The sequence below is a fragment of the Callorhinchus milii genome, unplaced genomic scaffold (assembly GCF_018977255.1).
Source record: "Callorhinchus milii isolate IMCB2004 unplaced genomic scaffold, IMCB_Cmil_1.0 Scaffold2, whole genome shotgun sequence".
NCBI classification, from domain to species: domain Eukaryota; kingdom Metazoa; phylum Chordata; class Chondrichthyes; order Chimaeriformes; family Callorhinchidae; genus Callorhinchus; species Callorhinchus milii.
This window is the reverse complement of record NW_024704743.1, coordinates 90935406-90949570: the sequence shown is the minus strand read 5'-3', so window position 1 is coordinate 90949570 and position 14165 is coordinate 90935406. Positions and strand designations below refer to the sequence as shown.

Here is a 14165-nt window from a genome sequence, read left to right as displayed (position 1 = left end):
TGGGCCACTGGCACCAGTATTGGGGGAAAAGGGGTCTAGTTCAAAAAGATGGGCTCCACTTAAATCAAGCTGGGACAAATGTCCTAGCAAATCGAATACATAGGGAGATAAATAAAGCTTCAAACTAGTAAAGGTGGGAGGGATACGATTAGAAATAATCGCAAGCCAGCAATATTAAGAAATCTAAAGGTGGCAGAACAGAATAGCGAGAGAGATAAACAGAATAGGTCAAAGAGGGGTAAGAAGATCAGTAAAGAAGATAGGGCAGCAGAGAGTAGGGGAAATGGTAAGAAATTAAAATCACTATATTTGAATGCACGAAGCATTCGGAATAAGATAGATGAATTAAAGGCACAGGTAGATACAAACAGGTATGATCTAGTAACCATTACTGAGACATGATTACAAGGAGATCTAGGGTGAGAGTTAAATATTCTGGGGTTTTCAACTTATATGAAGGATAGACAATGTGGAAAACGAGGTNGGGGGTGTAGCTTTGTTAATAAAGGATGGAATAAAAACAGTAGAGAGGAAGGATTTCAAATCAGATAACCAGGATGTAGAGATGGTATGGGAAGAATTATGAAATAACAAGGGGCAGAAAACATTAGTGGGTTTATAGTAGTAGTTTTTGTTAGTTTATAGACCCCCCCCAAACACTGATCACAGCATAGCGCAGGGTATTAATCAAGAAATTAGAGGAGCATGTAGCAAAGGTAATACAGTAATATTGGGTGATTTCAATCTTCACATAGATTGGGAAAACCAAATCAGCAAAGGTAGGGTAGAGGAGGAGTTTATAGAATGTATGAGAGATAACTTTCTGCAGCAGTATGCTGAGGAACCAACGAGCTTGTTTTGTATAACGAAACAGGGCTAGTCGGTAATATAGTTATTAAGGCTCCTCTAGGGCAGAGTGATCATAACATGATAGAATTTAGTATTAAGTTAGAGAGCGATGTAGTCAAATCTAAAGCAAGGGTCTTAAATTTAAATAAAGCTAACTTTGCAGGTATGAGGGAAGAATTAGCTAAAATAGACTGGGGAATTAGATTAATGCATATGACAATAGATCAATGGCAAATGTTTAAAGATGTAGTGCATAATTCTCAGCGATCACATATTCCCTTGAGGAATAAGAGTACCACAGAGAAAGCAGTTCATCCGTGGCTAACTAGAGCAGTTAGAGAAAGTATAAAACTAAAAGTAAAGGCCTATAAAACTGCCAAAAAGAGTAGCAAACTGAGGACTGGGTATGTTTTAGGGACCAACAAAGGAAAACCAAAAATCTCATTAAGAGTGAGAAAATGGATTATGAGGGCAAGCTAGCTAGGAACATTAAGACTGATTGTAAGAGTTTTTATAAATACATTAAGAGGAATAGGCTAGCAAAAGTAAATATGGGTCCATTACAGACAGAGACAGGAGGAATTATAATGGGAGATAAGAATATGGCAGAGTCCCTAAATAAATACTTTGCTTCTGTCTTCACATTAGAAGACACAAAAAGTTTACCAGAAATAGAGATGAACCAAGGGGCTAATGATAGGGAGCAACTTAGGGAAATTTACATTAGCAAAGAATTGGTGCTAGGGAAATTGTTGGCATTAAAAAGTGACAAGGCCCCTGGACCTGATGGTTTGCATCCTAGGGTTTTAAAAGAGGTAGCTCATGAGATAGTGGAGGCCTTGTGTCTGATCTTCCAAAATTCTTTGGATTCTGGAACGATTCCCATTGATTGGAAGATCGCAAACGTAACACCACTATTTAAGAAGGGTGGGAGACAAAAGATGGGGAACTATAGACCAGTTAGTCTGACATCGGTGGTAGGGAAAATTCTAGAATCCTTAATTAAAGATGTCGTAGTGGGGTACTTAGAGGATCACAATATGATTAGATAGAGTCAACCTGGCTTTACAAAAGGGAAATCATGCTTAACAAATCTTTTAGATTTTTTGAGGACATATCAATTAGATTAGATAGGGGGGAATCAGTGGATGTAGTGTATTTAGATTTCCAAAAGGCATTCGATAAGGTGCCGCATAAAAGGTTGATCCACAAGATTAGGGCCCATGGAATTAAGGGGAATATATTAGCATGGATTGAAGAATGGCTAACGGGAAGAAAACAAAGAGTAGGGATAAACGGGTCCTTCTCAGATTGGTGGGATGTGACTAGTGGAGTGCCACAAGGATCAGTGCTTGGGCCTCAACTATTTACAATCTACATCAACGGTCTAGATGAGGACATCGAACTTAATATATCCAAATTCGCAGATGACACTAAACTAGGAGGGAGAGTAAACACCGAGGATGACATTAAAAAATTCAACGAGATTTGGATAGGCTAGGTGAGTGGGCAAATAGGTGGCAGATGAAGTATAATGTAGGGAAGTGTGAAGTCATCCACCTAGGTGGCAAAAGCAGTAGAGCAGTGGAGTCCTGTGGCTCAGTGGTTAGAGCACTCGCTTTGCAAGTGAGAGACCTGAGTTCATTTCCAGGCAGAGGGCGAAACCTTGGGCAAGTTTCCTTACTCCACACAGAGCCTAATAATAATCCCCCCAAAACTAAAAACAATAATAAATTGGTCATTTTCAATCTATGACTGTTTGTGGGACACTGCTGTGCGCAATTGGCTGCCGCGTTTGCCCACAAATATCCAGTCAATTCACTTTACAGTGTACTCTGTGAAGCGCTTTGGGACGTCCTCCCGACGTGAAAAGCGCTCTATCAAATGCAAGGATTATTATTATTATTTGTTATTATTAGAGCAGATTATTTTTTAGAAGGGGAGAGACTAGATAGTGTTAGCGTTCAGAGGGACTTGGATGTCCTTGTACACCAGTCACAAAAAGTTAGTTTGCAGGTACAGCAAGTAATTAGAAAGGCTAATGGTACGTTGGTATTTGTTACAAAAGGGTTGGGTAGAATATAAGAGTAGGGAAGTCTTCCTGCAACTGTATAGGGCCCTGGTGAGACCGCATCGAGAGTATTACGTGCAGTTTTGGTCTCCTTATTTAAGAAAGGATGTACTCTCCTTGGAAGATTCACTAGGTTGGTACCTGGGATGAGGGAGATGAGTTATGAGGATAGGTTAAGCAATTTAGGCCTATATTAAAATTAGGGGTAAGCCCTTTCGCACTGAGTTGAGGAAACACTTCTTCACTCAGAGGGTAGTGAATTTAGGAATTCTCTACCCAAAGGGCTGTAGATACTCAGTGCTTGAACATATTCAAGACTGAGATTGATAGATTTCTTGTGGATAAAGGGATTAAGGGATATGGTGATAAGGCGGGTAGATGGAGTTAGAATAGATCAGCCATGATATTATTGAATGGCGGGGCAAAAGCGTTTGTTTCTGACCTGGATGCAAGCCTGCAATTATTTTTCTTTCCTCACATTTCTCAGGACAAAGCACAGGACTTCAAGAAAGTTGGTCCGTTGAGGCTGGTAATTGAATAAATTGATTGAGCGGACCCGAAGCAATCCATTGTGTGTGCTGCGATGTTTCCTAATCAAAAAATGCAGTTTCAATTAGAAAGTATCAAACGTTAGCTGAATCTTATTTTCCCAAATCAACTGTGATAAACTTTCTAGAGATCTTGTTAGAGATTATAAGATAATACAATTACCCTCTAGTTTTGAATGATATAATGTAATTTACAGAATTGTTAATGTGTAAATCTTAATATTACCTTTAAAATGAGAATAATGAAAGCAACTTGCATTTATATAGTGCCCATGTAGAATAACAGCTTGGAGTTGTCTGTCCACTTAGATTAAGAATCCAAGCACAAAAGTCAAGTCTATGCAGATATGTTAATGCATTAATTAAAGATAATAATCTTTGCATTTGATATAGCGCCTATCACATCTCAAAGCGCTTCACAGAATATACTGTGAAGTGAATTGACTGTATATTTTGTTGGCAAAATGTATCTTTTGTGTATATACTGTATTGTAGAGTGCCAAGTGTAGTAGATAGATTTTTTTAAAATTAGTTCTTAGCTGTAAAGAGCAGGTTAGTGTGGCTGGTTTATTAGGTCCATTGAAAAGGGCAGATTAGTGTAGCTGAGTTTGATACACCGATTGAAAAGAGCAGGTTAGTATAGCTGGTGCACTGTTTAGCATTATAAATTTACTTGTTGCCAGATTACAAAATCTCTTTAATCCCAAGAGAAAACTGCAGCACTCAGCAATTTATCGGTTTCTTTTTGACAACTACCAGTGGTTTTGTGTTTTATAGTTTAATCTCTAAAACTCTCCAGCATTGTGTTTATCCTCTTGGCAATAGAAAAGCAAAGCTAAAAAGCTTCTGTCTTCAGCTTTTGAGAGAAAGAGAGATGGTTTCATCAGCTGGCACATTGAATTTCAATTCTTTCTTTTCCTCCTAAGATTTTCTTGAGTTTTAAGAATAGAATGTATTTTAATGCAATCCCCCTCACTAAAAAGCAAGGTAAACTCCTGCTGTTTTATCTTAATAACCCAGTAATAAAGCAATTCACAGTGAGTTAAACCTCCTGTTTATAACCAAACAAAACACATCACCTCTGAAATGTCTGCAGACCCACTATAGGGCCCCTAAAAAGGACGTTTTCAGTCCTGCTGCCTTAGAGATTATGAAAGAAAAATCAATTCCACCACAAGAACACCTCCGTAGCCAGAAAGTTTTGCTTAAAATGTGTTATAATTTATAACTTATAATTTATAAAAGTTTGACCCATTACTTAACATTTAATCTGTGTTGATAAATTGTCTGACCTATCAATGGTGGTCCTGCTTGACTTCTTTCACAGTCTTTCCTTTCAGGAGCTTAAGCCCCAACCTCAAATGGGACTTAGCAAGTAGAGAAACTTTTATTTAAATTGATGTTGCTGGAACGCTAGCATGACTCCCTACTGATGTACAACACAGCAGTCTTTATTGCCTTTTGTGAAAGTAGTTCGTGTTCCCCCAAGCTCTTTTTCTCGTACCATGTACAAATCATTTCCAGCAGGGTAAAATTCTGTTTTATGACTGCAACACCAATTTACATTTATGTAGTGCCTTTCACGTAAAAGGGCATCTCAAAGCGCTTAATAAAATGAGAATGATTGGAAATGAATTAAGGAATGAATATTCTGTAAGCAAACAAGACAACTAAATTGCACCAACAACCTGTCGCATGCTACAATGAAGTTAGTAGGCAATCAATGTGATTTTCTTCGGGGGTGAATTTGAATGAGGAAGGGATACATAACCGCAGACAATTTACATTTCTATAGTCGTATTCCAATATCAACAATGACTCTAATCTTCCCAGGTTTCTATTCTCAGAAGCACTTTCTGGATGCTTGTCAGATCTGGATTCAAAATCCAAATAGATCTCCCTCTAATTTCTCACGGAAATTTTCTGTTCACAGTCCAGTGATACAAAAAGGTAAAATTTGTCATGATTTTGCTCAGTGCCCAATGACACCTGCTAGAAAATATGCATTTCTGGAAATCAAGTTGAGAATAGAATTGGGGTTAGTGAAGATCCATTATGGTTGAATAACCTGCCTTCTGACTCGTCTCAGAATCAGAAAGATATGGGTTCAAACCACATGTTGGGACTTAAAGCTTGTACAGTCTAAGTTGACACTCAAATGCTGGGATTGAAACAGAAGTTGGGAACACTCATCAGATCAGGCAGCATCTATGGAGAGAGAAAATTGAGTTAACGTTTCAGGTCGATGATTTAACGTCCTCAGAACTCTGCAGCTCGTGTACTGTCCCGCACCAGGCTTCGGGACCACATCACTCCCACCCTCACTCGCCTCCACTGGCTCCCCATCCCCCAGAGGATTAATTTCAAGATCCTCATCCTCACCTACAAGGCCATTCACGGCCTTGCTCCCTCCTACCTCTCCAACCTACTATCCCCTACCTACCTGCCCGTACCCTCCGTTCCTCTGGCTCTGGTCTGCTCCACGTCCCCCGCCCCAACCGCCCTACCATCGGTGGTCGGGCCTTCAGCCTCTCAGCCCCGAGGCTCTGGAACTCCATCCCCCAGTGCCTTCGCCGCTTCCTCCCTTTCCTCCTTCAAGGCCAGTCTCAAAACCTTTCTCTTTGACCGTGCCTTCAGCTCCCCTCTCGACTCTCTTCCCCCTCCTCGCTCCCTCCCTTCCCTCCTCTCACCCTGACCATTTCCCCCCTGCTCGGGTCATGACCCAACTGTGCAGCGCCTTGGGACGTCCTCCTGACGTGAAAGGCGCTTTATAAATGGAATCTTGTTGTTGTTGTTGTTGTTGATGACCTTTCATCAGAACATTTTGAGACATTAAAAAAAGGGTGGTGATAATCTGGAATAAAAACAATACATTTGATATAACGACTTGTTAGTGTTGAATGTGTTCAACAAAACCTTTAAGGTAATAAAGGTAATAAATGCTCCATAGATACTACCTGACCTGCTGAGTGTTCCCAGTGACTTCTGTTTTAATTTCAGATTTTCGGCATCTGTAGTATTTTGTCTTGTGTTTTTTTAACTAAAATGCTGGGCGAGTGCTGCATTGTTGGAGGTGCCGTCCTTCGGATGAGATGTTAAATCAAGTCCTGTCTGTCTGTTCAGGTGGATGTTAAAGATCCCATGACACCATTCGAAGAGAAGGGAGTTTCTTTCTCCTCGTCTCCTGCTGTTTATCTGACATTGCTGTGTGCAACTTTGCTGCCACATTCCCCTACAAAACACACAGTCAGCACATTTTACAGTATATCATATGAAGCGCTTTGGGACATCTTCCTCATATGAAAGGTGCTATAGCAATTGCAAGGAAAAACACTTGTTGTCGAATGTGTTGCTGTGTGAAAAATGTCCATGAGGCCTCGAAGCAGAGGAGAGTGTCTCCCTCCACAGAACTCGACCAGGCGACAATGAACAGTGACTCTTTTTTTAATGTTGTTGAAGAATTGAGAGCACAACCTTCCCCGAATAACATTAAAATGTCTTTAAGGCCCATTTCAAATAAATTTTAAATGTAATCTTTAAGTTTCAACATTTGATGGAAATCAGCAGAGCTAAATTGAATTCATGCTGTAACTAATAGCATCAAATCCTTTTGAGACCAGGGCTCAGAATCAAACTGACACTCTTTAAAATCTGATTTATATGCACTTTTAACTTCTATTTAATGTAGAAACTCAGTAAAGCAGTGCTAAGTGCAAATAGAAATAATAATCCTGGCATTTAATTTATCATAGCATTGAGACATCCGGAAGTGCTTCACAAGATATTGTTGTTAAGTGTATTTGTGTGCAGCCACTTTGTTCACAGCAATGTCCCACAAACAGCCATCAAGTGAATTCTATGCTCCTCTATAAGTAAATGTACCCTTTCTCTTTCTTTGATTATCCTGTTTTCATATGCTCATTATGGTATTAAATTGAGTCATATTTCATTGTATTTTCAAAACGAAAAGTGCATCCATCCAATGCACTTTTCCTAAGCATTTTCTTTAAAAAAAAGGAGTGGAAATTCGCATGGTTATAGAATGTATCTTTTAAAATCTTATTGTTCCTGGTTGTTATAGCAAAAGACTTTTTTTTCCATAACAGATGCAAAACCTTGCAATACAATGCAACAATGACTTCTTGTGAGTCATGGGAGGGGTTGGGTAAAACAAGCTTCAACAAGCATCTTGGACGTTCCCACTGTTTTGCAATGAAATCACTTTTGCTCTGCCCGAACTGCTTCCAATCTACTGTAGCGAGTTTCATTACAGTTTACAGAATAGCATTAAGTGATTTAATGGAATAAATCAATTAGTTCCAAACCAGTGACCTTTGCTAGGAGATTTTCTTTGAAAAAGAAAAACTTTCCGACTGTAGTTCCTAACTTCAACGTTATCGTAGAATCATAATTTTGAAAACGTCTATTAAGTCTCCTCTTAACCTTCTCTGCTCCAAGGAGAATAATCCTCGCTTCTCTAGCCTCTCCTGATAACTGAAGTCCCTCATTCCTGGTACCATCCTGGTAAATCTCCTTTGCACCCTCTCCAATGCCTTGACATTCTTCCTAAAGTGTGGGGACCAGAACTGAACACAGTCTCCAGCTGAGGCCGAACCAGTGGTTTATAAAGGTTCATCATAACTTCCTGACTTTTGTATTCTATGCCCCTATTTATAAAGCCTTGTATCCCATCTGTTTTTTTAACAGCTGTATCTACCTGTTCTGCCACCTTCAAAGATTTACTTATATGAGCCCTCAGGTCTCTCTGTTCCTTCACCCCCTTTAAGATTGTACCATCAGCTTATATGGCCTCTCCTCAATCTTCCTCCCAAAATGCATCACTTCGCATTTCTCCACATTAAACTTCATCTGCCACGTCTCTGCCCATTTTACCAGTCGGTCTATGTCCTCTTGCAGTCTGCTACTATCCTCCTCACTGTTTATTACTTTTCCCAGCTTAGTATCATCTGCAAACTTGGAAATTGTACTCCCTATACCCAAGTCCATGTCATTTATATAGATCAAAAACACCAGTGGTCCCAATAGCGGCCCCTGGGGGATATCACTGTACACTTCCCTCCAGTCAGAAAAACAACCTACCGTTCACCACCACTCCCTGCTTTCTGTATCCCAGCCAGTTCTGTATCCATGCTGCCACTGTCCTTTAATACCGTGGGCTTCTATTTTGCTTACAAGTCTCTTATGTAGCACTTTATCAGACGCCTTTTGAAAATCCATATAAACTACATCAATTACATGTAAGCAGCAAATATACTTCAGTTTAAGGAAACAATATCAGAAAAATTGTGATCAAATGTGATCATTTTAACATCCACTGTATTTAGCTTTTTTTTTGGTCAGCTGGATGTGTGAGACATGTAAAAATACATCACTGTTGCTTATGAGTATCCAGACCAGTCTGAGAGTTCCAAGTATAACGCCTAAACATGGAAATTCACATATTGGAATGCGCACTCTCTTTCTGGAGGGACAATTCCTAATTCCATAAAATATAAGGCCGGAGCCAGAGGAATGGAGGCTATGGGCAGGTAAGTAGGGGGATAGTAGATCGGAGAGGTAGGAGGGAGCAAGGCCGTGAATGGTCTTGTAGGTGAGGATGAGGATCTTGAATTCGATCCTCTGGTATATCCTGTGGAGCGCTTTGTGATGTCTCAATAACATGTTAAGGCACGATATCAAATGCAAGAATCATTATTAATATTATTACTAATAGGCAAGCATGCAGGAACACAAGAACAGGCCATTTTCTTTTATAGCAATCCTTCCATTTGAAATAGTGCCAATGAAGTCAATGTCTCAAAGAGCTTCACAAAATTTCTGTAAAGTATAATGACTGAATTTATAGGAGAATGCGGCAACCAATTCTCTTTTCAAATAGTCCATCTGGATCTTTAATCCAGGTAGGATGGACCTTAGTTTAACATTTCATCCAAAGGATGTCCAACAATACTGTGCTCCCTCCTGAACTGCATTTGATTGAAGAGATATAAGAAAAATCCAGGCCTTGAAGAGAACAGTTTTATTTTCTGATAACGATGGTAAAATCTCCAGAAGGTCAATGTGCTGTTGTGCTTCAGTGTTGAAAGGTTTTGCGCTCAAGGCTGCGGTATTTAATGGCAGAAATTGAATTGCTGCAGCAGTAAATCTTTAAATGGAGCAGAAAGAATTTTGTTGATGTTATTGGGTTCTGGAGCAGTTTACAATCTTTTGTGCAATGGTTTACACACTTTCCATTTCACCAATATGGTCAACACCAACTTTAAAATCCCCTCAAAAAGTATTTTGGCACCTTTCCTTCCAGTGGCCCCAGGTGATCATCAGACCTGTCTTTTTTCTGTTGTCAACAAAATTTATGACTATTGCTTTCTCAGCAGTGTATATAATTGTCTTTGGTATCTTGAATGAGTTAATTACTGATGATAAATTGTTCTTCAGAAAACCGCATGTTTTTCTTGCTCAATAGGTGCTGAGTGAATACAGCACAATACAATTTAAATTTAATGTAGGGAGGGTGTCCCAATGTGCATTCAGTGCAAAATGGGACCAAGCTGGGGGAGAGAGCCGAGTTAGGGGTGGGGAGGGGAAAGATGACTGAAAGAGAGTTCAAAGATGTGCATTTTGAGGCATGCCTTGAAAGAGGAAGGGAAGGAGAGAGCGAGTCGGGTGCCGTTCCAGAGAGAGGAGCAGAATGGCTGAAAACCTACATACCAATGGGAGATCCTAATCATTGAAATTTACGTGACTTAAATCATACAGGTTTGTGATCTCCCTGGGATGTGCTGCAAGGTAGCCACTCTCACCATTCACAACCTAACCGGCGCACACTATTCTCGCCATTCACAATCCACCAATCCCTCTCTATTCTTCCGATAATAGGATTGTCATGATTTTTCGGCTTTGGTTCTAAATGATGCGGCTGCATATTGAACTGCTGTGTGAAGCGGTTGGAGAAGTCCTCCTGATGTAAAAGGCCTGTACAAGTGTATACTGTTGTTGTGGGTGTATACAGATCCTCTCAATACTATCAGGTGTACTTCTGCATTCTCTTTGCCCACAAAATATACATTCAATTCACTTTACAGTATATTCTGTGAAGCCCTTTGAGACATCTCGAAGACATGATAAGGTGCTGTATCAAATGCAAGGATTATTATATTATTTTCTCTTCATGCTGTCAGCAAGACTCAGATATCTAAGCTTTGTACAGTTTGAGGTCACCAGATTACAGAACTTGGAAAAAATATATTCCTTTTTCTTTTATTTGATATGGTGCCTTATTGTGTTGTGAAGACGTCGAAAAGCGCTTCATAGGATATACACTAAAGTGGTGTGACTGTGTTTTATAGGTCCTAAGCTGCCAAATTCTCATATCTTTCCAGTAAAATTCATTCTTATGTAGTTAGGAGAATTTAATGATCTTAAAATGTAAATACAATTTAGACTCTTAACTGTGGAGCTATTGTTTGAGAAAAATTAAGATCGAGAGACTATTTATTGTATTGTGACTGATTTGCAATTTTTAATAAACAATGGCTAGATTTTTTCCCGCCTTGTATTTTATCATTTGTTGTACAGAAGAGCATGGTTTTCGGAACATGATTGTGAGGGCAACATTGCTAATTAAATCCAACCAGACCTCCAAGGTCGTGCTCTGCTACAGTTTTCATACAGGAAATAGGAATTCTTGAAAACAAAGATACAATGTGTAGAATAGCTGCAAAATGAACTAGAGGAAATAGTACTGCATTACCTCATTATAGTTTTGACAAGCAGTCATTGTTAGAAACATATCAATGTATTGTTTAGTTCTGCTGGTTATAACTAAAGCTAAGGGGATATGCTGTTTTGTGTATTATGGTGGAGCCAGTGGTTAGAGTACTTGCCTCACAAGCAAGAGGACCCAGGTTTGTTTCCCGAGCAAGGCGAAAACTTAGGCAGGTTTCCTTACTCCACACAGGCCTCTGTTTACCTAACAGTAAGTAGGGACCTGGTTGTCAGTCGATTGGCAGATCGCTTTTCAGGGGGTAATAATCCCTTCAAAATAAATTTTAAAAATAATAATTTGGTCACTCAATCCACAACTGTTTGTGGGACACTGCTGCGTGCAATTGGCTGCTGCGTTTCGCCCACAAAATATACAGTCAATTCACTTTACTCTATATTCTGTGACATGCTTTGAGACTTCTTGAAGACGTGATAAGGCACTATATCAGAAAAATGCAAGGCTTACTAAGCTCTTATTTTGCCCTAGTGTAGAAGTACCCCTGCTCAGAGGAGCTACTTAAGATAGAAATTTATTTTCAAGACTATCTGGAAGGATAGGTACTGTCCCCCCAACTCTTCCTATTGAATATGTAGTTCTTATTTCTTACCCCCTCGGTTCTCTCCGTGTGGAATGTAATGACCATGTGTGGAGGATGAGAGAATCAGGCAATTTTCTACCAAGGTTTCTACATACCCACAAATATACAGTCAATTCACTTTACAGTGTGTTCTGTGAAGCGCTTTGGGACGTCCTCCCGACGTGAAAAGCGCTATATCAAATGCAAGGATTATTATTATTATTATCCTGAGGCAGCTGCACTGACACTGCACAGTGCACTGGCACTGTTTGAAAAGAGAAGAGAGTTTCTCTCAGTGTCCTGACCAACAATCCCCCAAATAAAATTGGTCACTCACTTCATGACTGTTTGCATGCATTGCTGTGTACAAATTGGCTGACATGTCCATCTACAAAATAGACAGTCACTACACTTAATAATAATAATAATCCTTGCATTTGATATAGTGCCTTATCTCAAAGCGCTTCATAGAATATACTGTAAAGTGAATTGACTATGTTTTGTGGGCGAAACATGCACAGCAGTGTCCCACAAACAGTCGTGGATTTACAGTAAATCTAATACAGGGCTTTGAAATGTTTTGACAGTGTATCAACAATAATAGTAATGCATCTCCCTGGATTGGCTCCCTGATATTGTGAACTTAGTAATGATGTGCCTTTTTTTGTTCTTACAGCCTCACTGGACAATTCACCATAAGTGTATGTTACTGAAGCTACTGTTGCTGCTGCTGCTTCTAATGCTTCACACAAAGATGAGGAAAACTGGCTCTTCACTCACTGCTCCTTAACAGCAAATCTCCTCCCAACACAAATGGTCGTCTTTGGTGCCAGAAAACTGAGATTCTGAAATGTTTTTTCCAGAAACTTTTGAGAACACGTGGAATTTGAGGCTCGAATGGTGTACATTCCCTAAATGTAAATTGTTGAACTCCTTTTAAAAATGGGAGGAATTTCCATTATTTAAACTCTGATATACAAAAAGGCTCAACAGAGCTGATCCTGATGGTGGTATAAGATCAGGCTTTAGTCAGCAGTAATGGCTCCAAATGTGATTTCTGCTTTCAGTTCTTCCTCATGGTGTCAGAAGCCAGTGCTTAATTGTAATTGAAGAAGAGCAAACAATAAGAATGAAGTACTGTAATATTTATATAAATTTCAATACTGTAGTATGGGGTTGAGGGGGATTGCAGGGGATAGGTTCTAGCCCTAGGAACAAAATAGTTGAAGTACTGAATTATAATGCTGCCTTTTAGAATTATCAGTTTTAGGCCGTGGAGCTTGGTATCAGTATCTACACTGCATCACTTTTCTTCATTCATTGTTTGTTATCGTTCACTTCAAAATCGTAGGGTGTTGGGGCTGTTCAAAAGGTTACATTCAGTTTGTGACATGATCATTGATGTATGCTACAGATTTGCTTCCTCCAAAGCATACATATATACAAACACACACACATCTTTTGTCTACACTCCTTTTCTACTATACGCCCCAGAATAATGTTGCTTTCCTTCCCCATCTAAAAAAAATAATAATACAATCTTTACATCCTTTCCATTATTTATTAAACCTGTTAAACTTAATGTATCTCCTAAATCAGTTTAAAGATTAAAGGACCTGGAGGAGATCCAGCTTTGAATTGGGGCTGACTAAACATTTGCATTATAGAGAAAGGCCTATTCCAATTTATAAAACATCACAATGTCATCTTACCGTTTGGGTGAAACGTGGTGGTAATACTGATTGTGTGGCTGTGTGAAATGCACTGTGGAGAACATTCATTGAAACAACTTTTATACCGAATCAGCTTACCTAATTGCAAATACCAGAGACGTGTCACCAACTGCTGGGTTTGAATAAGGTGAAGCAAATTGCTTAATATTGTAACTAGGAAATGAAATGTAATTGCTCAAATTTGAACAGAATTGTCTGAACTAGTTTCAATATATACATTCTTCCCTCATTTCCCCTCACCTACTCAGCCATAACCCAAGAGGAAAAAGTGTTTAAAATTTTTCTTCCAAGTTTTCATGAGCGTGGAGCCCACATAGAATTAGCTGCCATCTCATGCAGAAAACCTGGATGATTCACTTCACTGTACAAATATATTAGGAAGTGCCAAAAATTAACTCTAGTCACAGGTTTATGGAACAATTGTAACTTGACAGATGGAGTAGATATTTGAGTGTGCCAGCCCTTGAATGTAACATCAAAACAAGTCACGGCTCACATTAGAAAACAGTTGAACCTGATCACAGTGACAATGCTTTGCTTGATCTTCAATCTTGTTCCCGATTGATGTTCACATTCCCCAAGCCTGCTGCTGCCATTTCCC

General features: G+C 39.4%; 1 protein-coding gene across 1 annotated transcript in view; it reads left to right on the top strand.

The window, feature by feature from the left end:
* The window catches only part of samd12 (sterile alpha motif domain containing 12), a 69012-nt gene extending 55624 nt beyond the window's left edge, over positions 1–13388 (top strand). The window contains exon 5 of the mRNA XM_007903225.2: positions 12508–13388. Coding sequence (XP_007901416.1) covers positions 12508–12530 — 23 coding nt within the window. The 3' untranslated portion in view covers positions 12531–13388. The remainder of the gene's footprint in view (positions 1–12507) is intronic.
* The last annotated feature ends 777 nt before the right edge of the window (positions 13389–14165 follow it).